The sequence below is a fragment of the Mycteria americana genome, chromosome 6, assembly GCF_035582795.1.
Source record: "Mycteria americana isolate JAX WOST 10 ecotype Jacksonville Zoo and Gardens chromosome 6, USCA_MyAme_1.0, whole genome shotgun sequence".
NCBI lineage: Eukaryota > Metazoa > Chordata > Aves > Ciconiiformes > Ciconiidae > Mycteria > Mycteria americana.
The window spans coordinates 22,040,033-22,058,633 of NC_134370.1; the positions used below are offsets into that span (position 1 = coordinate 22,040,033).

Below are 18,601 nucleotides of genomic sequence, written 5' to 3' on the forward strand. Positions count from 1 at the left end.
GGCAGCCTGCTCTCTTTGCAGAGTAAGGTGATTTATTAGTGATCAGAGAAGGGCGACGCATGATCAGAAAACAGCTACGGCCAAATTTTTCCTCGTAGTGCCTTATCATTCTGCTTTGGAGACTGCCGTGAAGTCTGCCACGTTATTTTGCGAAACGATCAGATATTCACGCAGCACGGAGGGAATCTGAGGCTATTAGCATTTTCATTTCGTTTTGAAAGGCCGCGGTGGCTGCGGGGGACGACGGCTGCTTCGGGCAGGGGGTGGCGAGGGCGGCCGGGGCGCGGGGCCGGGGCTGCGGCTCCCGGGGACCGTGCAGGCTGCGGACGCTAGTGGGCACCGTCGGGGCCGAAGTCCGGCGAGGCGGGAGGAAGGGGGATTCCCGCTGCCCAGCAGCCGCTTGCTCATTTTTTGTGAATGTCACCAGGGAGGATGTGGGTTTCTTGTATTTCTCCATGATCTAAGTAATCGCTGGGTCTCAACTGGCCAGTGCACAAAAACCTTTAAAGTGGTTAGCTCAAGCAGTGCGTTCAACTTCTAGCTGTGCGTAGTTAAAACTGGGCGAGCGGCTGAAAACCGGTGGACCCTCTAATCTTTTCTTGATAAGTCCCCGACCGCCGCCGCGGGTGGACGCGTCTGAACTCGGTCCAGCACAGAACCAGGGAACTGAAACCGAGATGCTTTTCCCGCAGGGCAAATTTTACCTCAGACTTGCGGGCGGCAACCTACACCGCACAAAACATGCTTGAGGGGTCCCACCGGGTCCGACGGGGAAGGGGCTCTGCGCAGCGGGGGCAGGCGCGCCGCGTCCACGCGTGTCCTTGTCGGGCGCAGAGGGAAAGGGCCCGCCGGCGGCGTGGGGGGCAGCCCGCCGCCTCCCCACGGAGCCGCACGCCTACCGCGGAGCCGGCAGGGCCCAGGACAGAGCTGCCGTGTGCTGCGGGGAAACACCCCACAGGCTCACACCCACACCCCGCAGCCCTCCCAGCACCTCCCCGCAGGACAGCGGGCTGAGCCCCGCCCGCGTGGGCCCTGCGCCCCCTCGGGTACCGGCTCTATCGGGGAGGAGCTGCCCCTTTCTGCTGTTGGCACGTAAAAGCGGCTGCTGGCCGGAGCGTTACCGCTCGCTTCCCGGGTGAAGTGGCCCCCAGCGAAGCGATGGGTGCTTGGGGGGCAGTGCCGATGGGGCAGCCTGCCAGCACCCCTCAGGGGATGGATTCCCTCGACCTTGACGCGCGTCCAAAAGCCTCCCCCCAAGAAAGAGAGAGAAACGTCTAGTCCCGACTCTGTCATGCAAAGCGCCTCTGCTCGCGTCCCTCCCCGTGGCTCTTTTCATTAATTAGGGGCTGCAACGGGTGTGGGGGAGGGGGAAGCGGCTGGAAGCCACTAATTATTCCAACTTTGGAGACAGCATCCAGATGAGCCGGGTCAGCTCTTTAGGCAGTGCTTTGTAACCTGTGTGTATCAGGCGGGGAGTGATTATGCTACTGTGCAAAGCCTCCATTATGAGATTTCGTTTCATCAGTACTCATTGCCTGCAGGATGTGTGCAGGCTCCAGTGTGAGTAAACTAAGTTTCTTTTCCACGGAAAAGAACCAATTTGCTGTGGCATAAGAGAGTCGTGAAAACCTGTCCTTGCCCACCCCCAGGCAATAACCTTTTTAACTGCACTCATCTCCTGCAACTCCATTTTTCGCAAGTGCTCTCTCGCGTCGTCACCCCAGCCCCGGTCTGTCACAGGGTTTTGCAATGATGCCCGTCTTTCCTACAGCAACTTCTTTCCGGCCCGGGGACGAACGCCCCTCAGCCCCAGCCGCCTCAGGACCCCCGTCGCTCCCAGAGTCCGCGGGCGAGGGGCAGAGCAGGATCCGCAGCGATGCCCCGCAGTACAGCCGGGCTGCCCCTGCCCTCGGCCGGGCTGCCCTCCCGCCGCCGGCGGAGCCCCCCTGCCCCTCTCCCCCCTGCCCTGCCCCGAGGGCGGCCGGCGCGGAGCCGCCTCCGCGGGGAGCGCGCACGGGCGGCGGGGGCGGCTGCGCTCCCTTCCCCGCTGCGGCTGCCAAGCGCCCCGCGGGCGGCCCGGGAGGGAAGGAGGGAGGGACGCCCGCACTGTGCCCGCGGGGGGCGCGGAGAGGCGGCGGGGCTGGGGCGCAGCGGTCCCTAACCTCGGCCCCCTCTCGGAGCAGCCTTTCCCACATCGGTATCCCGGAACAGGAAAGTCCCGGTTCAGCTTTCCCCCTAAGATCCTGTCTCCCCCCTCCCGCTCCCCTCCCTCTGCCCCTTCCTGCCTCTGGCCCTTGCGGGAGGCGCCGCTTCTCTCCGTGAGAAACGGGGCTGAGCCGGTCGGGGCAGCCGCCGAGGCGGCGGGGCATGGGGACGGCGCTCCGGGGACCATCCGGCCGGGCTCAGCCCCCAGCCCTGAGCCAGCAGTCCGGTGCCCGGCGGGCAGGGCTACCTTGAGCACGCAGGGTTGGGTCCTGAAGTTAGTGATTTTTTTCCCTCTTCTTTCTCTCCCTTCCGCCCCCCCCGCCCCCCCACCCCCACCCCCGGTGCTTCCGAAGAGCCCGTTAAGGTCTGCAGCGAGAGAGAGAGACTGGCGGAGGAGGGAGAATTAAGGAAGGGAAAAGATGGCGAGTTGCAGGAGCAGCGTGGAGAAAGCAGCGTTTTTGTGCTGCTTCTTGCTGGCAATGGGGAGCCTAACCTCCTGCGCCCGGCCGGAGGAGGAGGAAGAGCAAGAAGAGCAGCGCTCCTGTCACGGTGCCTTTGATCTCTACTTCGTCCTGGATAAGTAAGTGACAGTCGCATTTAAAAACGTTTATTCACCCTTCAGTGCCTCCTTGCAGCAGCAGGGACGTCGTTTCCCCCGTCTCCCCGGGTGCCTTCCCCCACCTCCCCTGGTGCCAGACGTGATGTGTGGGGCAGGATCCTTATTTTTGCTCCCCAAAACTTGCACGTTTCCCAAGCGGAGCTTTTAGGGGAGCAGTGTGCTTTATCCTGGGTTAGTTGCACATGCAAACCTGGGAAATCGGGTCACCTCCAGGTTGTGGTACATGGGCTGTGAGCATTGGATTTGAGGGGATGTTGGTCAGTGTCCCCAGCACTCCTGGAGTTTGGTGTCAGGACTTGGGCTGAGCGCTGAGATGTCACCTGTGGGCTTTAGCAGTGCCAGGGCTGTGCAGACATACCTAAAGTTAAGACTAGACTGCTTGTATGTAGTGGTTGCTTTTTTACAGACTCGCTGTAAGGTTTTATAAAACTTGTTTCTGCTCAGCTTCTTTGGAATTGTCTAAACCTGTGTTTGAGTTTCATCTATTAAAATAGGTTGGCAAGTACTTTTCTTTAATACTGTGTTAGCCCAATTTAGGTATGGCCAGAGGGTATGGTTAAGCTCACATTCATAGGCATGTTATAGCAAGCACTAGCAAAGTGAGCGGTAAACTGGTGCAGCCACAGGTGTTTTTCAGAAGGCACAAATTTCTGTTTCTCCTGGTACACTGCTCTGGCTTGGCAACCAAGGGTTAAACTCAAGGAATAAATTGTTAGTCTCACCATCACTCGGTGTGATGGTTGCGTTATCTAATGCATCCTGGTTTCCATATGTGAATTGGTGTTATGAAAGACTGAAGCATTTTCTTTGTGATTCTTACCCATAAGCCAGGTATGAGGGCTGCATTGTGCTGTTTCCCGGTTGGGAGAACTGTTCAGTCCATCAGGCCTTCTGCACAGCCCGCATGAGGCATAAAGCCACCATCACTCAGGAGCCAGTACGTTCCCATATTCAAGAAGAAGACAAAAAGTGTCATTAAGTAGTGACTCTGGGTTTAGAGCAAAAGGATCTGAAGACCAAAGGCATTCTGCCTTTCTAAGAGATGCACTAACACACCATGTGGTCATTGTTTTGTTTTCTTTCACTAAGAACTTGTTCCTGAAGTAACCTGCATGTCTAGAAAGAACTCTGTGGGGGACTCAAATTCATTCTTGCCCAGCTTTCAAGAAGTGGTTGGTACTGTTGTTATGCTCACTTCCCATATTGAATTCCCTGTAACAATAAATGTTGGTGATTGCAATATGGGTTCTCTCCGTGACCTGGTATCTGTCTTCCATAGTGCGATTTCCTTGTCTAAGACAGCATTGCGTACCCCTAGCAATCACCACACTGCGCTCCTATGCTACTTTTCATCTGTAGCTCAGAAGGCACTTTACTGGTGTGATTGCTGTTATCACTCATGTTGTATTTGGGGAAATCAAGGCAGAGAAGAGAGTGATTTGCTCGGAGTTACTGATATGTCAAGCAATAGAAAGTTGGTTGTGTAAGAAAGTTCCCCTTCAGCATTGTGAACATGGAATCATACATGTTCTTCTAGCAGGCTACAGGTCTTGTATCTTGGCTCAGGTGCTATCTATTCAGTACATTGGTCCACTGGAGACTGGATCTGATTACGGTTGAAGTAAAAGTTACGCGCTTTGGTTCCAATGGGAAAATTCTCTTTGGCTTCGGTCGCAAACTGAGTCTTTATAACCTTTGAGAGGCTGAAAGACAAACTCTTTCATAAAAAGCTGCAGTAAAAGTTACTTGGGCCCCTGAGTGGTTTTAGAATCTATCCCTGCTCCTACCGAGTCAGTGGCAGTGTGGCGGCAAAGCTGCTTTTGGACTCAATGAATTGCATTACAGTCCGTATGGGTAGAGTGCCAGATCTGAGGAGCCATAGGTACCATGCTGCCTTCCTGCTGTAACCAAATGCATGTGGTACTTGGGGGGGGGGGGGGCTGGCTGAGGGGGTTTTTAGTCCCAGCTGTATTCTGTGACATCTGGCACAGCACAGGGAACTTTATGGAGGCAGGGAGAATTGACTGAGTGGATAGACTCTGGATCTTGAGACAGTTCATCAGGAAGGAACTAGATAATCCGTTAGTGTTGAGAAGGGTCAGGGTATTCCTGGTAGGGAGGAGGCAGGAAGCCAGTCAGAAGCAGCTGGTGAAATCTGAAAATGCAGTGGACATGTTTTTTTAGAATTGGATCCATGCTGATACATATCTGGGAAGAATTCCGGCTCTAACTTCTAATGGGAGAATCCCCAGAAAAACCCAGCCCTATACACCACAGAGTATGCCCACATGGCCTGGGGATTGCCTCCCTTCCTTGGTGCCTTGCCAGTCTGGAGTTAGATGCATTCAGTCTTAATTGGCTGTCTAACAATGGGATCGAAGCATTGGCTCATTCAGTCTTAATTAGCTGTCTAACAATGGGATCGAAGCATTGGCTCTGTGAAGACTCCAGGCTTTAATCCTGCGACCCTGTAGCGTGCTCTTTAGCTGAATGACAGGCCCTGCCTCAAGTCAGCCTGGGTGAACCAAAATGACTTTAAATCTGCTTTGCTTTGGTTCCCCATAGAAAGATGTAATCTCATATAAGCAGGAGGCAAATTAGAAGAAGACAACAAACCTTTCTCCTTATGCATGTAAGAACTGTGTGTTACTGCAATGACTTTATTGGGGCATGATTTTTCCTTTTCATTCTGCCAGGCAAAGTCTGTGGGGATTTAATCCTGCAGGCAACGACCATCAGATGGAAAAGATCATCTGCTGGTGAAGTTATTGGTATAATATATATGCTGCCAATTAGAAAAAGATACTCACTGATGCCTTACAGTTTTTCTCTGCCTGTAGTTGATTGCAGCCCTTTATGCTAACTCCATGGGATAGGCAAGATCAGAGCGGTGGAACTAAGCCTTGGATGTCCAAGAAGCTGGCATGGTGAAAGGGAAAAGCAGCATGTGTGGGAGGGAGACCTGTCACCATCCTCCTTAGGACTGACCGTGCCAGAGCCACATTAGGACTGCCTTGTCTCTGGGGATGCTTAAATGAGCAAATCTCCTGAAGCTACGAGAACTGGACATTTGCTGGCTGCAAAGGCGGCTGCCTAGAGTCTGCAATCTTCTGCTGTCTGCATGTCATACTTTGGGTTATGCGGGCTTGAGCTTATCTGGAGGTGTAGTGGAAGACTTTAAAGTATCATACTGAAGCAGCAGAAATTTTTCTGTTTGCAGCGAAGTCACTCCCTCTGCATGAGGTAAGGCAGTATACTGTGCAGTTGGCATACCCATCTCTCCTATGGCATGTGGTAAAATCAAGTCACATGTGGTATCAAAGATCTCATGTGTACCTTTAAACAAGCATAGCTCTTAAGCCCAGCATAATGGATAGCTGAGTACTTCTCACTTGCTTTGGTTGCTTCATTTGCTTTGGTTGTCCAGGTGCATGAAGAACTTGTTTCAGTCCCATCCCAAACTGCCGAGGACAGGTCCTCTTTGGGATTTGATTGCTTGACTCTTCAGGCCTTGTAGTGACATCCTCGTGCGTGAGTATGTAAATAACTTTCATCCCTGCCTTGCTGTTAACATCCAGCTGTTGTTTGCGATCATGTTGAAATGCACTTGCACAGCAGAAAGGATGACTGACCTCTATTGTTTTCTAATTATAACAGTGCCTGGTAGCATCGTTATGATTATTAGTACAACAAACAGAAACCCTTTTAAGGTAAGGAGTTATAACTGCCTAAATATTTGCTCCTGGCGATGCTTGACATGGCACATCTGAGCTGCAGAGCTGTCTGTATTTTGTGTTTACCAAGTATGAAGACCTTTTTTTTTTTATTTTTTGACTGTAGGACAGGATGGGAAATGGGGAGGAAAAAGAATGTGAGATAGTTGAAAGTATTTTCTCATTTTTCCTGCTGGGATGTTTGCTAAGAAATTGTTTGGATTTTGAGGAAAAATGAGCTGCACAGCCTTGGGAAAATGTTTTCTTTTTCCACAGCACAGACCATGGTAGTGCAAATGTCTCGAGTTAAGGCTCTGGGCAATTTACTTTTAGAGCAGCGATTCTAACTCATCTGGGGGGGGCTCACCTAACTACCCTTTCTCCACTCCTCATCTTGCCCCTGAACTTCTGCGTGGTCCCTCTTTGTGGTACTCCTGTCTCTTGGGCCCACAACAATATTGCCTTTCACATCAGTTTTGCTTTGTCTCCTGCACTCCCAGGAGCTTCCCTGTCAACAGCAACTTTGGTGAGACATCAGTACAATGTGGCCTTCTCGCTTGTAATCTGTTTTCCAGCTGCCTCCCTTTAAACTGGGTAAGCCTCACTCCAGAGGTGAATGTCACTGCTAGGGAGCCGGTGGGGAAGAGCACAACCCCTGATCAGATGGGAAATTAGCTACCCTGTCCTATCTCCTTCCTGATTTTGGCCCTTGGGTCTATGCCCCCACTCCCCTCCCCAACCTCCCCATGAAAAGCGAGCTTTGTGGGGGAGGGAGGTGTTGGGTGGGAAACAGGTTGATGCTTCCTAACTCACTTCAGGCAAGCCAAAAAGCCATCAGAACAAAAGGCATTTCAGTAGCTGCTATTCTGTGCTAGCTTTTATCATTTGAAGGTAACTATCGTGAATTGCTGATCTCCACATACCTTGTTTTTTCACAATATGCCATATTTTAAGCAAAGAAGAGAGTTCGGTAAACACATTTTGTGTCCCCCTTCCGCCTCCTGCGTGATTTCCTTGCCAATGATTTGAATGAATTTAGCACTCATGAACTACAAGTACTAGTGAGAGCAAGTACTTTTGGCCTTAGGCTCTCACTGTAGCCCTCTGCATTTCTTCCTGCGTCCACATAGTCCCAGTCCAAGAGTGTTAGGATGGAGCTGGACCTGTGGGAACTCCTACAGCTTCTCTCTCCATGCTGTCTTGGTCCGATGCTGTTCTGTGTGTTGGTTTTACGCGGTGCGTGAGAAGAGTGTGGCTAGGAGTATTGTTGTGGTTGGAAATTGGACTGCTGGCAGAGTGCCTGAACACATGTTCTGGCACCTAATTTAATTGCCTTTGAAAATCTCTTATTGACTGACTTAAAAGACTGCTGAACTCCCTTTTCTGTAAGCAAGAATATCTACCTACTGCAGCCAGACTTCGGTTCATCGTAAGATGTAGGACCTGATGCAGGTCAACTGCCTATTGAGACTGAGAGGACTTGCTGTCTGACTAAAAGTATCGGCTTTGTTCCTTAGATAGCATTGATTGCAATACACGTATATTTAAAATTGGTTGTGTCTCTCTGTCTTCCTCCTTTTCTGTCTGACTCCACACCCCCCCCCCAATGTAACCACATCATCTACATGACACCTCTCATACTCTCCAGCTGCCCAGAAGCAGTATCTTTATTGTTTTCAAAACATAATCTGTTGGTATTTTGCCTTTGTATCTTTCTTTGTTGTGGGTATATTGCAGCCAGTGCTGTGATTTTCTTACAACCAGGTATAATTGCTCGGAATGTTCCAAAGCAAATTTTTATTCGGCTTCAGACATACCTAGTTATTGCAACCAGGTTTTATTTGTTTGTATTTTGTCTGATATTATTCTGCCAGATTTGCCTTTTGGCAGGAAAAAAATATTCAGGAAAACCAATTCTCCTCCCCTCTGCCCCAAGAAAAAAATTCTTTATAAAACACAAGGCAAAGCTAATGGGTAGTGGTTATTTGACATAAAATGTGTACAGTTAACAGGAAGAAAAAGCCATGGCAGCTTGTCATTTGCAGTCTATTTATGCATGTAACTAAATCTGATTTATTTGGGGCTTGAGCCAAGGAAGTAAACCGTAAGATTCCCACTGACCTAAGGTTTTGGTTTGTGTGTGCTCAGTGATTGAGAATTTCATTACTTTTGTCTGAGCTTGCAGGCCAAACGCTGGTGTGAATGGCGATTTGAGTTTGTATAAGGCGTAGTAGGACTGAACCTTTTCATCTCAAACGTGGAGAAGATGCATTGACTCCTGGGAGTTATTAACAGTGCAGAGAGCTGTATCTCCCTGCTCCTGGTTAGCATTTGCACCTTGTTAAGAGTGTCGCGGCGTGACTGGGATTGAGCGCTCTGCTTCGCTCCCCGTGTTGTGCTGAAGAGGACCGGGATGCTGAGAGTGGGTCTTCCAGACCAGGTGCTGCTCAGAGCAGCTCTGGAGCTTTACAGGGAGATCTGAAGTGGCTGGATGCAGTCTGAGCCTGGCTTCTGAGCTTCGCTTTGTGCTCTTTTGGTGCCTGGGTATGTAGCAAGAGCTGTAGCACCTGGTGGATAGGATTTGTGGATTAGGTGGATTACTGTAGGAGCAATGGGCAATGTTTTGGGGGCTGACTTACAGAAGTCAGTAATGTTGCTGCAGATTTTCTCAGTAGTTTTACAGGAGAAAAGCTATCTGTAAAATTAATGGTTTTGGTCATTAAACCTTTTGGATTCAAGTACTTTGGGTCCTGTGCTCGAGGCGCTGGCCTAGGACTAAGAAATCTATTTTCCAGTCACTTCTCTGTATCTTCCCCTCCCCATTCCAGCCCTTGTCTTATCCATTAATGTTACAAGTACTTTGAAGCGAGGGCAGTCGCAGAATGGCTGTCTCTGCCAGTGTTTCTAATTGCCTTTGGAGCAGATAATATAAACTAGTCCTTCCTTGCCTGGATGAATCACCCAGTCAAGGTCCCTTCCATGCTTGCAAGAAGCATTGTTTGGGAGAGGAGGATTCTTGTCACTTTGAATGCTCTGCTGGCTCAGAAGGGAGCAGAGGGGTGGATGAACATGCGTGTGCGTGGCTGAAACCACAACAAACTAGATGCCCCAGGGTTTGCTTTTATTGCAGAGCCGTTATTAGCCATGTGCAAGAATTCTGTTGTCTACAATGTGGTTGTGGCCACAAAGAGCTCTCCAAATAACAACAACAAAGTGCCACGTTTCCGAGCAATGGCCCATATACAGGGCCACCATTAGCTTGAGGGGATAGAGACTTGCAGGGACCTGCAAACTCAATGGATGTTGTACTCCCCTGACACCATACTCAAACTGAACCCAGCATCAGTAATAATGGGTCTGTTTCTTGTTCCAGGATCTCTGGAATTGCTGCCTTCAGCTAATCTGTAACAGAGGCAACTGTGCGGGGGCAGGGGGGTGGAATAGGACAAGGAACAGCTCTGTGTCTTCAAGGGTTTCACTTTCTCACTTTCAGCAGGGAGGAAAGGCTTTGGGTCCTGCTGCCTTCTCTCTGTGTACATGTGGTAAAGAAAAATATTTACTGGTTGGGTAGTGCTGGGGTATTAACTTTCACTGCTAAGCTGCAGGTCTGATGTACATTGCACCAGGTTGATCTCTATAGGCTCCTGCCAGTGAATTTAGCTGTAACTGTGAATCACACGTGTCCTAGGACAGACACCTTACAACTGACCCTCCTGGTTTTTGTCTGCTGAAGTAACTGGGCTGAAAGTGGCACCCCATATGCCAGGGTTGTGCTGCTTGACTTCTCTGGGCTCCAGCTTCCGCTGCCTCCGGGAGCCTGTTAGGAAAAAAGAGGAGGTTTCCAGCCTGTCTCACGCTTTGTCGTCTTCTCAAACAGCAGTGAAATCCCATAGATAGAGGCAGATACGACTCTAACATGCTCACTGTTCTTATACTGACAGAGCTCCGCTAAGCTAGAAGGAGTCACTCCAAAGTAAGCAGGAGCAGAATCAAGCCTTGCAATCGCATCACTTCCTTTCACCCCCAGAAATACTCACTGACCTCCTCTTTTCCCCTCCCATCAAGTGGTAGCAATGTGAAATTCAGGAAAACAGCAGGAGCTGCAGCAGCAGCAGCTGCTGCTCCGAGCTGAGTCCCGATGAGGCCGGGAGCACATTCCTTCCTATGTTGTGGCTTGCTGACTCTTCTCTTTGTCTCGTGTGTAATGGGAACAGAGCTCGTGGAGCGGGGAGCATGCTCGCAACAAATGGCTGCTGTGGCTTTTTTCACTTCACTTGGGCCTAACTCTGATCCCAGTTGCGTAGGTATCAACCTGGGGAAATTCTGTGATTTCTCTGGACCCGCTCCAGGTTCACCCCAGCGGAACCAGCAGCAGAAACGTTTCCTGCGGTGCTCCGGCTGCCCACAGCAGCTGTTACTGCTTTGCATTTTCCTTCGCCATGAGAATTATGTAACCTCCGAGGGCTGAAACCTCCCTGTCCCGCATGACTCTGAAAGGCACACGAACTGCTTTTAAGCTGAGGGTCACTATCCGCAGAGGTCTTTGGCTTGTGGGGCTTGGTACTTTGCAGAGAACGTCAGGCTCACTGGGCTTCTTCCGCGGGGAGAGTGCGGGGAGGAAGCCTGGGTGAGGGCGGACGAGTGCGTGCCTCGCACCGAGTAATTTTTCCGCACGGTGCTGCTCTTTTTTGTGCTTCATTTATTCTTTCCTCATTATTTAGAAGTCCTCACAGTTCCTCTGAAGTCTTACAGGAGTGTATCATTTGATGGCCAAACAGGCCAGGCAAGGAATCTGTTTGTGGTTATTTACTGATGGTAATTCGAGACAACATGCCAGCTTTGTCTGAGGCTCCTATTAGCACAGGAGCTTAGTTATTGTAAGGTTCTAAGGGAAACAATAAAAGCACCGAAACTGCTGTAAAAATCATGCTGTGTGCATATCTGTGTATGTGTGAATAACCTGTGGTGTAGGGCATCACTGAAAGACCTTGGGCTTTCTCTAGTCTAGGTAACTGTGGAGTTAAAAATGAGTATGGCTTTCCAGCATTGGCCATGGTCAGAAAGGAGCTTAGAGTATGCTTGGAGCCTCCCACTTGCCATGGGAAACCAAGGCAAAAACCTCCTAGTCTGATCCAGCCACGAAGGGCAGCAAGTTAGTTTATGCTGCCAGCAAAAGTGATTCTGCAGTGTGAAAGATAAGATCCCAAAAGCAGTGAAATGCCTCAGTATTTTCAGTAGTGTTGGGCAGCTTCTGTTTTCAGTGTTGAGAGTAATATTTGACAGCATTTGGCAACTTAGTATATCGTTTAGCAAACATTTTGTTGTTGTAAAATTTTTTTAGATCTGCCATTAAATCTGCTGTTGCTGGTTTTGTGGGTTCAGGCCTCTGGGGCAACAGATGAAACTATATCAGGGCAAACCCCAGAAGCCTCCAAAACACACACACGAGAAACAGCAAATAAACAGACTTTCCAAACAGGGATATTTAGAGGCGAGTGGGAGGGAAGGGCGGGAAACCAGGTTCTTCTATAAGCCAGGCCACCCCCACTGGTGTTCGTGAGAGGTTTGATATGACCACCATCAGTGGCACTTGGGCATCATTTCCAGTGGGAGGTGACACACCTGGTCTTTCGAGAGATGTGCTGGAGAAAGTGATTAAGTGCTGACCACTTCACTGGTACTCTTCATATGAGATTTTGAAACAGTAAAATTTTCTTGCTCTACGGCTTGTCTGGCTTGCTTGTCTGGCCTTGACGCTTCCCAGCTGGTAAGCAATGGGTGGGTGCGGAATTCCTGCTAGGGGAGAAGGCGGCCCGCCGCCATGCCGGAGTTGCACTGCTCAACAGGGTTGTAGCTCAGTGACGCAGAGCCGGGTGCTCTGGGAGCACAGTAAGCTTCCTGTGAGGACTAGCCCGTGACAGAGACTTTGCAGAGTCTCTGTCATTTGTCTCTGTTATTTGCAGACTATCCCTCCCAAGCTTTGCAGAGGTGGGCATCTATAGATTTATTGCAGCCAACTCTAGTTACTCTTAGTCTCACTGGCTGTACCCTTTCCAAGAAAGGGTGTTTCATTATAGTCAGAGTACGTGGAAGTGCACAGCATTAAGTTTATCTGTGCATTTTCACTTTAAAAGTCTTTGTGTTTTTCCACCATTAGTGGCTTATGATTTTCTTGACTTTTCAGTGTCTAGGCTGTTTTGCCAAGCTGTTCTTTGCCAGAGGGGTAGATTAAAAAAGAAAAAAAAAGGAGAAAAAAAAAAAAGAAGAAATTCTGACAGTCCTAAGAAAGTACTGGAAATGATGATTTGTTGCTGTTATAAAAGAAAATTATTCGTTGCTACTTTCTTTTTTGGATTGCATCAGTGCCTCTGCAGCTGGCAGTAGAAATTTGATACCTCATCCAAAATAGGTCAGTCTTTTCCAAGTAAGAAACTGTGGCTGTTCTACGTAAGGAAGTGATTCCATTGGAAATTGCAGGAATTGGACTTAAGTGAGATGGCAAGCTCAGAATGAAACTGAAAGTGTCAACTCCGGGGGGGGGGTTTAAAAAAAAAAATAAAAATTGGGAGCTGTAAATACGTCTTGCATAGATTAAAGGAAAATCTGTTTGAGTTTAGCATGTTTAGAGATTTAGTCTGGGACTTTCAGAATTATAGGCGTTGGATCGCCTCAGATCCCTTCTGGAAAAGCAGTGCTTGAAGTACATACCTCACATCTGCATGGATTATTTTCTAACGATGTGAAAAGGGCTCATTTGCTAATAGTGCCAGCACCTTTCATTGGTGCTGTTTATGAATATATAATCATGTCTCCTCTGTTGCCTAGCACATATAAATCAGAGACTGCAGAGGATCCAGATCCTTGGTTCAAGCAGTTCCTGGTGCTTTGTTGCCCTCCCTCAGTGCCTGGCAATTTCTTCATTCTCTGATAACCAGTTCGTTCTGTGAATGAATCGCCAGTTCTCTAGCAGAGCAGCGTGAAAGCACAGGGTTACACAAGCAAGCTTATTCTAGGTTATGTACTTCAGGGGTCTCCTTTTGGTCTTTGTCCCTTTATCTTTGCTCTTCTCCACTCCACCAGCACCGTTGGCAGGGCAGGCAGTGCCATATTATGTGGGCTTCTGTACGCTGATCTGTACATCATGTACAGGGGCAGAAGTGACTGCCATAGGATTGCTTGGAAAGCCCATAGTATTATAGAGAATTATAACATGGGATCATTTTCTCCCCCCCCCCTTTAAAATCCATTTATACAGAAAAATGTCTAACAGCAGTTAGAGGAAACCTACTGCTTTACAATAGTTAAATTTCAGAAATTTTTGTAGTTCTTCTGCGTGTCAGCCCCTGCGATCCTTCTGTATGTGCTGTTGTTTTATTTATCTTTCTGCCTAAGACACCTGATCCATGAGTTTGCCTGGCAAGGAAAGTGAATGAGCTGTTTTCTCATAAACACCACAGTCCTAAGAAGGGCTTTTAAAGTCATTGACTTCTCATGCTTTGTAGCCTTTTTAAAGGCTTGAAAGAGTATGGCATAGAGCCACACGGTAGAAATCACCTATCATTTACTATAGAGTTGCTGCGTGCAAGGCTCTGTTTGAGGTCTGAGTCCCACCAGACTGGGGGGGTCCCAGAGAATGTAAGACTAAGCAGAAAAAAGCCAGGGAGTGCCAGTAATGCAGTTTTATATATTGGGAACGGCAGCACAAATGTGTAAGTTTGTGCATGTAACTAAGTTGCCCAAGTTTTCACAAGAAATCTGTAATGGAGCCAGGGATTTGACTGTCCAGAATGCTAGTCCAGTGAATTAGCTACGAGCACTGCCTTTCCCTTCGGAATTACTTCAAAAGCTTTCTCTTTTGAAACAAACAGTAATTCATGGAAACATTCTCCCACGCGTTCTGGGAGAATAGGAGATCAGTCAAGACTTTCTGTGTGGCTGCAAGGGCCGAGCTGTGCTCTAGGAAAGTAAATAATCTGCAAGCAGATGACTTAGGGAAGTCAAATAACATGAATTAAACTAGAGGAAAATATTTATATTTTATGTTATAAAAGGAACAAAAGCAGATGGAAGAGTTACTGAACTTGTTTCGAAATTGTATGGTAAACCATTTCAGACCTATCTCTACTTCTCTTTGAGTCAGTCGTTTCTGCCATGATGGTTCCTGTTACAGCTTCCGACACAACTGCTGTAGAAGCCTCAACAGAGTTGCCTGCCTTGTCTCCAAAGACCTTTAGGGAATTTGTGTCCCTAACCACCTTTGGAGTAGCCCAGGCTTAAAATTCAGAATGGAACAAGGAATTTCACTGTGAAATAGGATGAATGTAATCAATTATGTTTTTTATGCAGGTCTGGAAGCGTCAGAAATCATTGGACAGAGATTTACTCTTTTGTGGAAAGCCTAGCTGAGAAGTTCATAAGGTAAAGTTTTCTTAAGATGGTATTTTAATTTGCTATATATCTAAGTTATTTTTTCTTTCACTGCTTCTTAGCAAATGAAAGTCTGCTGAGTAATGTGTATCTGTGATGGGGATCTGGCTTGTTCTTCTGTTTCAGTCCAATGTTGCGGATGTCTTTCATCGTTTTTTCTTCACGAGGCACTACAGTCATGAAACTAACAGAAAACAGGCAAGTACTCCACGACTTTCATCCAGAAATACCCTCCATCCCTCCTCTCAAGCAGCGAGTGACCCCAAAACCAGGATTCAGAGCTCTGTCTCAGTCCTCACTGTGGCACCAACTGAAATCTTTTCCATCGTTCCCAACTGGAAAAGGGCTTAGCAGGCCTTTGGTCTCCCATTACCATTTTTTTCAGCCTTATAGGAGAAAGGCAGCACCGGGCTGTCCGTTCTTCCTAGCAGTATTTCAGGGAGAAACGGTGTTTCCAGTCAAGGATTCATGTACGTCGTTGCTGTCCTCAACTACCCAAATAAGGGTGGGTTTTGTGTAAGAGATCTCAGACCCTGCGTTGATGAGCAAAAGACTGTAAGAAAGTCCCACAGTGCCCTTTGAAGTGGTCTGAAGCTCTGAACTTCATGCCAGCAGCGGTCGTACCCAGTGCTGGAGCACTGCCTCGCCTGGCTATCGCACCCCTCTCCTGGGCTGCCTTCAGGCAGCACCCATGCCAGAGGTGGTTTGCACAGCCAAGCGACAGGCTTAAGAGAGTCTGAGGCTGGAGCAAAATTCTTGTTGCCACCTTCACAACCAAATTTTCTTTTAAAAAAAAACCCCAACAAAACAAAAACAAAAAAACCCCAAAACAAAACAAAAAAACCCCACAAACAAAAAACCGAAAGCAACAGCAACAAAAAACCCCAAAACCCAAAAAACCCACCAAAAAAAAAACCCACCCCAACACCCCCCCCCCCCAAATAATTTTGGATTTAATTTGCCTCACACACAGAAATCCCTGTCATGGTGGTGTTTCTAAGTATTTTCCTTCATTTCAGCTTAAAGCCCTTGGTTTTGCTGCTGCTTCTGTCTGTGTGAGAGGGCCTCGGTAGTACAGTGCACCCTATAAATAAAGGGGGCTCTGGAGCAGTCTTGAAAGAACATCCCCCTGCTCCATTTTGTATGCCAGGGCCTCATCCAAAGCCAGAAACCCTGCCAGGGGTCTTGCATTTCTGCTGGCTCCGCTGAGTTTTGGCTCAGGTCTCCATCTTGTATCGTGGTGACGGAGCTCAAACTTGCTTACTTGTCCCGGGTGGATTTGCTCTTTGCAAGGTGGAAAGTAGACAGGAACCCTGTGGCAATATGTTGAACGTGGTATTAAAATGTACCCTCTCCTAAACTCCTGTGCTCCGTATGGATCACCACGTGTGCCTTTTAAGCTCATTTTATACTTTGAAAGGGTAAAAATGTGCTTTCTCCTTAATGACATCCCCAATCCCAGCTCCTGATTTTACCTTCATCCCACAGACTCCTGTTTCCTCTGTAATTGGGGTTGTGCCACCTAAAATGCCCAGTTGCAAAATGGAGCTTAGAGAGGCTCTCGCTATCTTTTTTAAAAAAAGGATGCCCCGTAGCATCTGGGGCTGATGTTTGGACTTCCTGCATCTTGTCTGTTGAATATTTGTTGTGTGATTTGGCCTTACTTGTGTTCCATTAATATATGAAAACTTTGCTAAGGATCAGGGTCTTTTCGTGATAAGTGATCAATTAAATTATTAATTTCCCTGAGCGATCCTCTTGGTTAACAGGTATGTGTTTGCGGAGCAAGAAGCTATGCAACAGGGGTCATGGTATCAAAGTCCATCTCTTACCAGGGAGCAGTCTGTGCCCCAAGAAGGTTGATCAGTCCCTGGTCTAGGATAGGAAATTCTCATCATTCCCGGCCTGTTGTCTTATCTTTTGGCCTCTGTCTTTATAATGGAAAAGTCCTAATCCCAACTGTCCTGATGATTGATTGAATACGGAGTTTTTATTTGTCCCATTTTCATGACAGGGTCATAAGTTTTTAAATTCTCTTTCTGTCTGCAGCTTGTCAGAGTTGAATATCTGGTGTTTGGTTTAATTCAATCTCATCCTGCCTGACAGCATACCAGAATGAGGGAGCAGGGCCAGAATTGCACCCTTAAAATGTGTTAGCCCTAACATTGTATCATATGTCTGGTTTTGTGCTCCCATGGGTGTTCGGCTGAAAAATTGTGTTTTTTGAAAAATGTTGGGTATACCAGTGTTTTAGCTGGTGTGTATGCACTCTGTGCAGTGTACTGACAGGGTGCATAATCTAGCTGTGGTACAGGAATATCTCAACAAACAAAACAGAACTTTTAATAAAATTGTTTTCTCCTGTTTTCTTATCCAAAGGGAAGCCATAAGACGAGGGCTCGACATTCTTCAGTACGAAGTGCCTGGAGGAGACACGTTCATGCATGAAGGATTTAAAAGGGTACACATCACAGTACCTCCTTTCTTTTGATTTATTTATATATAAACTTTGCTTTGCTTGCTGCTGCTGTACTTAAGAGCTAACAATGTTCTACACTTCGTTGCAGGCAAATGAGCAGATTTACCACGAAACCTATGGAGGTAGGCATTGTATATCACTCATGTTATATATCTGCATGGAAAAGACAGGGATGATAGTTCTTTATATGACCTGCAGTAAACCCACCGAGAGAAGTGTTGGAGAAGGAAGTGGTGTTACACAATCACTACATTCCATTTTGACTACAGCTCTAATTTTAAATGCATGATTCATGGTTTATTAAGACCAGAGGAGACCAGTATGATCACGGATCTGACCCCGTGCAGAATACAGACCGAAGCATTAGAGCCAGAACTGCCTGTCCCGCACCCAGGGGACAGGAATACCCAGGTTTTCCTGCGCCCTTCTGTACTGATGCACTCAGCCCTGTCTGCATCGTGTGCCCAAACCCTCGTTCTCATTAGCGTAGGTGTGAATGCAATCAGCTAAGATTTTTGCATCAGTGCGAATGATTTGGGATCAGATTCTGAGTTCCTAAAATGTAAATTTTCACTAAATTTCAGGAGGGAAATGTATTTGTGTTTTTTGTCTGTGCCAAAAGAAGGCCTAATTAGTTAAACCAAACACTTCTTGCCTGGTTTGTACCCTGGTGTGAGGTTGTTCTCATTTGTGGGCTGATGGTCTCTTTGGAAGATGGAGAAATACATCAGTGCCTTTTTAATAAAATAGGCTGTGAGTGTAGAGTCTTCAGCAACTCTGTGTGGCTTCTCAGACACTTCTGCCAGCGAAATCAAGTCCAATTGAAAACTATTTTACCTCTTCATAACATATAGCTAAGAACTAATCAACTATTTTGTAAGTTGATTAGGAAGGAAAAAGGAGTAGATGAGATCTGGATTTATAAGCTAAGATATCAGGGAAGAAACAAGTATTCAAAAGAAAACAAAATAAGATCTCCAATTTTTCAGCATTTTTCAAGCATGCCGGGCAGAAAAAAATATGGGAATCCAAGCTATTTTCTCCCCCAAGTTGCAGGTCATTTTTTTAAGATTTATGTCTGTGTCTGACATGACATGGAAAAGACTGCATGGCATAAGAAACCTGTCAGAACTAATCAGTCTTTAGTTTCAGACAGTA

General features: G+C 47.6%; 1 protein-coding gene across 2 annotated transcripts in view; it reads left to right on the forward strand.

The window, feature by feature from the left end:
- Positions 1-2,077: 2,077 nt before the first annotated feature.
- The window catches only part of ANTXRL (ANTXR like), a 61,996-nt gene continuing 45,472 nt past the window's right edge, over positions 2,078-18,601 (forward strand). Inside the window, exons 1-5 of one of the 2 annotated variants that reach the window (XM_075504967.1) lie at positions 2,080-2,785; positions 14,884-14,955; positions 15,091-15,162; positions 17,344-17,425; positions 17,532-17,565. In XM_075504967.1, the coding sequence (XP_075361082.1) occupies positions 2,625-2,785; positions 14,884-14,955; positions 15,091-15,162; positions 17,344-17,425; positions 17,532-17,565 (421 nt within the window). In that variant the 5' untranslated portion in view covers positions 2,080-2,624. Of the gene's footprint in view, positions 2,786-14,883; positions 14,956-15,090; positions 15,163-17,343; positions 17,426-17,531; positions 17,566-18,601 lie in introns of both variants that reach the window. The other variant, XM_075504968.1, reaches the window with a different exon arrangement.